Raw genomic sequence first — 6,533 nt, forward strand, 5'->3', positions numbered from 1 at the left:
CAAAAGTGCACCTCTGGCAACAACATGTGGAAACTGCCAACCTTGAAATGTTCCCACTCACCAAGAAATGGCAAGATGTCAACACTGCTACATTGTGCAAGATAATAGGTGAACATCTGAAAATTCTTGAGGAGAAGATGTGCTTTTATTTCTCTTCAGCTTCCACTGAATGCCTTGACTGGGTTCGGGATCCATATAGCTCATCAACAGCTTTTGGAAAGGACACGACTTTGCAGGAGCAGGAGGAACTAACTGAACTGAGACAAAATCGTGGTTTAAAGCTAAGCTTTGGTGATCTACCTTTGGACAGTTTTTGGCTAACTGCTGCGAAGGAGTTCCCCATTATGTCAAACAAAGCTATTTTGACATTGCTCCCATTTTCCACGACATATCTGTATGAGGTGATCTTTTCAAGCCTGAGTGCTATAAAAACTAAAAACAGAGAGAGAGAGACTGAGAGCTGTTGATGAAGAGCTTCGTGTGTGTCTTTCTTCAATTCCTGCCAGGATATCAGCTCTGTGTTCATCCAAACAGGCCCAGATTTCACACTGAGTGAGTATAAATAAATTGAAAGACTATATTGTCATTATATATACTGGATTAGGCTACAGAGTGTCATATTTTAATATTTTTGGTTGGTGGTGTGCCTTGTGATTTTTTCACTGAAAAAAGTGTACTGTGGCTGAAAAAAGGTTGAAAAACACTGGTCTAAGTCACAGCCTTAAGTGACAAGTTAAAAGTGTTAGGTTGTTTGTCCTGGAGTGAAAGCATCCTGAGTCAGAGCTAAAAGTGTTGACACTTACGTACATATGGTGGTGTAACAGGTTGCTGCTCAAACGTTGCCTTTGTTTCTTATTTGAACAATGACAATGTGTCTTCAAATGAAGAAACAATCAGGGTCAGCATGTAGATTAAAATTCTCATTCAAGAAGGTCCTAGAGCAATTTAGGAAAGGGTGTAGTGGACGTGCACAGCGGGTGAGATGTCATCACAGGGCTCTGATCACTACAGTCACCTGCCTTCAGGCTGTGCAGCCCTGCTGTAGCTGATGATGGCAGAGCTTCCTTCAGTGCCTGGCTCACAAACCCAGGCCCGTTGTCAGAGCTGAGGACTGAGGGAGTTCCCAGCCTGGGAGGATTTCAGTCAGCAGCACCTTTGCCGCTGCACTTGCATCTTGTTTAGCTGTGGGGAAACATTCATCATATTTACTGAACATACACATCAAAACCCAGCAGCACTTCGCTGCCTCACCTGGCGTTAGCTTAACAAAGTCTGCCATTCAGTGATCAATTGGTCTGTCAGGTGGTGGACATCCTACAGGTGGCACTCGAAAAGCCCCTGAGGCATTGTTAACTGAACAAATCACACTTTGACAAAGTTTCTGTGCAGAGATTAAGCAAAATTAACCCTTGTCTGCCTCCCCTCTTTGGCCATGTGAGCTCTTCCAGGTCTTATCTTAGCTATGAAAGGAAAGAATGCACTTGGCAAACACAATTTATTACCAGGGCCACTCCACACAGAGTTGATAACTTTAGCTCCTGACTGTGCCCAGAGTGCATGCTCCTGAGGGGCAGGAAGTAACTGCATAGTTAAAATGTGTCGATAGGGTGACAGAAGTACGAGGCTTCATTGACTCATCCATTTCCCGCAGTTTCTCTCACTTGTGTTGTTATCTTTTCCATGCACAGCTGAGAAAGTATAAAGAGCAGGAAAAGATGCAGATTTATGGGAAATGAAACTCCGTGCCCTAGAGATGACATCTCCAGTGGTTATCATTTACCACTGACTGCTCGACAGATGGATCACCTGTCAGTGCTGGAACATTTTCTGCATCACTAAGGAAGAAAAAATAACTTTGAATATTTTTGCTCCAGGTCTTGTTCAATAAAGGTGTTCAATAAAGACATGAAATACCATGACTATATTTTCAGCTTAGAAATATTGTTTGTTGAAATTTGTGACTTTGGTGAAAATCAGATCACATTTCATGACTAATTAAGGCACAGAACCAGGAAATCGCAAACAGTGCCATGACTTTATATGTATTTATTTGCGTGTGTGTTTGACATGGCTGACTGCCCTGTGGTTTTATTCATTAACAAGAAAAAAGGATGACTTTATTAAAAAATATTAAAAAAGAAAACTGTCAGTCAAAGTCAGGTAACATAAGTGGCTATTCGCCTGTACAAACAGTGTTGTTGTAAATATAATGTAGGTTATTTTAATGTTCTTTGCTATTATGTTCTTTGCTAGTACTCCTCCCTGAAGGCGGGAGGAGTACTATGAACTACTACTCTAGGGGGCGCGCTACTTTTCCGTGGCCCCCCATCAGACTCCTGATCTAGTAACCGCGAGAGTCTGTGAGATCGCGAGTACACGTAAGATCCTGTGAGATCTTCCTTTTAGTTGCCCGAAGTTTAAACTGGAAGCCCCGCATGCACATTTATAACATGGATTTCATTAAGCAGGACCACTGCACAAATGGGATTAAAGAAGAGAATCAGGACCACGACTACAAGAGCGCAGTAAAAGAGGAGAACCAGGACCAGGATTTCATCAAGCAGGGCCACTACAAGGGCGAAATGAAGGACGAGAATCACGATCCAGATTTCATTCACCAGGTGCACTACGTAAGTGAAATAAAGGAGGAGAACCAGGAGTGCGATTTCGTCGATTACGACCAGTACAACAGCGCAATGAAGGAGGAGAACCAGGACCAGGATTTCGTCCAACAGGACCACTACAAGAACGAGATCAAGGACGAGAATCACGACCCAGATTTCATTCACCAGTACCATTACAAAAGTGAAATAAAGAAGGAGAACCAGGACCAGGATCTCATGGACCAGGCCGAGGACAAGAGCGGAATGGATGAGGTGAACCAGGACCCGGACCACCGCAGCAACGAGCCCGCGCAAAGGAACAAAGCGGACTCGTCCTCCGGTCCTAGCGACCAACAGGTCAGTGTTCAGAACTTAATAGATGAAAGATCAAAACCACAAATGCTCTATGATTTGTTCTTCCACGTTTTCATCGGCGATAAAAACTGTTTTTAACAGTTTCTTGAAATGAGGAACGAGATAAACAATCTGTTTTGTGGGGGTGGGGGAGGCCCCACGGGACTGGTGTAGGTCAGTGCTGCTCCAATCGAACAAACTAGTATCTATACTGGTATATTTAGTAGGTTTGATACCCAGTCAACAAAATCACGTGCTCACTACTTCCAGGTAAACGTACATCGGGACAACGTAAAAGTCCGGGATTCACTGTCTGCGCGTTATTTGTGTTATCAGCACATAAAAGCTACGTTGTTTATTGGTTGCCTTAAGGTTGTACAAAGGTAATTTCTCTGAGCTATTTCCCAGGTAAAACACAGCTAATTTAGTGACATCAGCAAATGAGATAAGAATCCCTTTGGTTTAAGTGTGTCACTCAGAAGCCCTGCTACATGTTTAGTTACCTGTGGACACACCAGAATCTAAGTCTGGTCATTAACCTGCTGGGACTATTAAATTATATGCAACTGTTAAGTTTTTGTTAGAACCGGTTCTTTAGTTGAAAGCTCGAGAAGTGGAGACAGAAGAGGACTGTGTAGGGTCTCGAGTAAGGCAAAGCTGCGCGCTGGGCTTAAAGGGGGGTGGAGCACACGCAGAAACTCCGTCATCAAAAAGCGCCGGACTCTTGTCTTGTCTGTAGTTCCATTTTGCCCCGATTTTGAGACATTGTGACTCTACGGTGATACAAAACAAAGCAGACCTGTGAAAATGGTAATCTGGTCTCCCGCTGGCTGGCATAGTCATCACAATATGGTTATCTCAAGTGGTAGATACTCTGGCTCTTACAAAATATACAAGACAAAGCAGACCTCGTAAAAATGCTAAATGGGCCAAGTGGTCATGAAAGACAGGCCATATGACTAATTAAAGATGCAGACATCTTGTCTTTTCAAGCACTTACAAACAAGCAGTTTCTGCAAAGCAGTTGTGACAATCATCCATACAGTAGTACTGCAGATAAGCAAGGAAATAAAATTGCAAAAAGTAATTTAAGCAAAATAAAAGTAGAAAAGGTAACTTAAGCTCATGGGGGAACAGTGAGAGAGAGAGAGAGATGTGTTATAGCTGTTCTTGGTTGATGTCATGTATTTGTCACTTCGATACTGAAGATATCACAGCATTTAGGTTCTGTTTGGAGTGATGTTAATTCTGAGGCAATTTGGATATGCCTCATACTTGAGAACCCGCTCTTTGTGTTTTGCTGCCTTTAATTTCCTAACAGCATAGTCATTGTTGCAATTTGTACATGTTCACAACTGCACTTTTGTTATTGGAAATAACCTTGGTAAGGGGTGAGATGTCATATACAGGTTCATGTGAACATGCCCTGTAAACCTTTGCATACGGCAGCTTTACGTCATGGTGTTATGTTCCAGCACTAGAGGCTGATTTACCACTTGTAGAGAAGCTGGCATGTTGTTGTTACCGCACTGAGTTCTGATAATAAAGCCGAGTTACTGAACAATCGATCATTTTACAGCCCGTAAAATAGGTCAGAGAAAACGACCTCTGATCGACCGTGCACATTCCATTATACTTCTGAACAGGGCGGACATGAACTCCAGGGCCTGCACATCCTCATTTGTCATCAGGTCTTTTCAAGAATTAACTAATCACCAGCAGGAAAAGGAGCGACATACAGCAAATCATTTTGAGGAGAATATATTTTAAACGGCACAATTTTTGCAAAACAACACATTTTCAAAATATGTCATTGTCCTCCTCCTCTTTCATTAAAGAAAACCAAGGAAAGTGTTTTGATTTTCTTACCAACTTACTATCAAACTCCACCAGGTGTGATTGTATAGTATTCTGTGTTTGAAAGCAGTCCACCTTTAAAGCTGTCTGTTAGAAATTAATAAATTAGTCAGATAATTATTAGACTTTAATGTGCTTTGCTTCAAGGTTAGAAGACAATGTTGATTCTGAAACGTGTACCTTGACACTAGTTGTTTTCTTGTATTAATCCCGTGTTAGAATTATGTCTGAGTGAATGTTTTAGTTACACACCATGTAACAACAGTACACACACACACGGAATTCTTCACTTTGTTATGACTAGTGCTTGATGCATGTGGAGCATAAGATATGAGAAGGAGACACTGGACTGTCTCCAACTCATGATGTTTGTACATCTGTCTGTGTAAGGGGCTAGCCCGAAAACTTATATATGTATTAGGTTTTGTGTTTTCGGGGTCTCTCTTCTCCAGCAGCTTGTCTGAGGGAGAGAGCCACCCGGGTTGTGTTTCTGTAACTTTTGTCTTGTGGCTTTTGTGAGGCGTGTTCTTTTATTTGAGAAGAGAAGACTAGTAAACGGATATTCCACAGCGTGAAATTTATTATGCATTAACGTATATACTTATACTGCCTTGATTTCTGCATAGACACTCACTTCTTCCTTTGTTTCTAACTAACTGCTCCACATTAGGCATTGCTTTCCGGTTCACCAATTAAAACTACTCTGACTGTGTGTGTGCATATGGTTCTACCTTTGAAGTTTTCTCCTCTTCCTGGCTCCAGATCTTATCTCTATTTACTAACCTTGGTGTCCCAGTGAACTCTGTTTCCCCTGGCTTCATCAGGCAGGTGATGATGATAAATTAACTGTGGACTCTCTTCACCAAAGTTGTAAATCTAATGAGATTCAGTGTTTTAGTGAACCAGTCCCTTTGATGTTAAACAGTGCTCCAGTTGGCTAACACAGTAAATATTGACCAGTGATTCAGTGAACACATGGGATGATATGTAACTACATAAACATGACTGTGAAATAAAAGTATGTAGACTTATGTGTGCTATAAAATAAAAACCTTTATTCATTTCTACTTAAAAATAAAAATCACCCTAACACTTTTTAAATAAATCAGCACTAAAATGAAGAAAGCCGGACTCTGTCGTCATTCAGATCTGTCCAATAAAAGAACTGGGGTATTACAACTTGGTGCTGTGACCTTCGGAATTGGCTGAATTCTGAGCGGACGGTCCAAACCGGCACACTGGATTCCCTGTCGTGAGTAAATGGACTGCACAGATCAACATCGGCCGACAATAAACGGGTGAGCAGGAAACCTATTTACACATAAATCCTGCACATTGGACTTTACCAAATTTAGTTGAGCTGTGTGGACTGTGAATTCCCAATCTAAAATTGAATGATTATGTCGTGTATAGAATTAATTCACAGGGAGAATCACTGCAGTGCCAATCATCATTTATTGAACAATATACAGTATTGTAATGTGAATTCAGAGGGAGAGAAACAGAATCACCTGGAGTTGTGGATCTCTGCAGAGTTTGGGGTCTTTGTCTGTCTTCTGAAGTCCCCCCAAATGCACCCACACACTCGTCAAGTCTGAGTCTGTCTAATCAGCCTTGCAGCTGATTATACAGTGCCTTGCGAAAGTATTCGGCCCCCTTGAACTTTGCGACCTTTTGCCACATTTCAGGCTTCAAACATAAAGATATAAAACTGTAATT

The 6,533-nt window shown here is 41.7% G+C and overlaps 1 protein-coding gene across 1 annotated transcript in view; it reads left to right on the forward strand.

Annotated features, from left to right (window-relative positions):
• Positions 1-2,364: 2,364 nt before the first annotated feature.
• LOC109953524 (putative uncharacterized transmembrane protein DDB_G0290641) overlaps positions 2,365-6,533 on the forward strand; it is a 7,715-nt gene continuing 3,546 nt past the window's right edge. The window contains exon 1 of the mRNA XM_020589005.1: positions 2,365-2,960. Coding sequence (XP_020444661.1) covers positions 2,436-2,960 — 525 coding nt within the window. The 5' untranslated portion in view covers positions 2,365-2,435. The remainder of the gene's footprint in view (positions 2,961-6,533) is intronic.

Source organism: Monopterus albus, unplaced genomic scaffold (genome assembly GCF_001952655.1).
Source record: "Monopterus albus unplaced genomic scaffold, M_albus_1.0 scaffold728.1, whole genome shotgun sequence".
NCBI classification, from domain to species: Eukaryota; Metazoa; Chordata; class Actinopteri; order Synbranchiformes; family Synbranchidae; genus Monopterus; species Monopterus albus.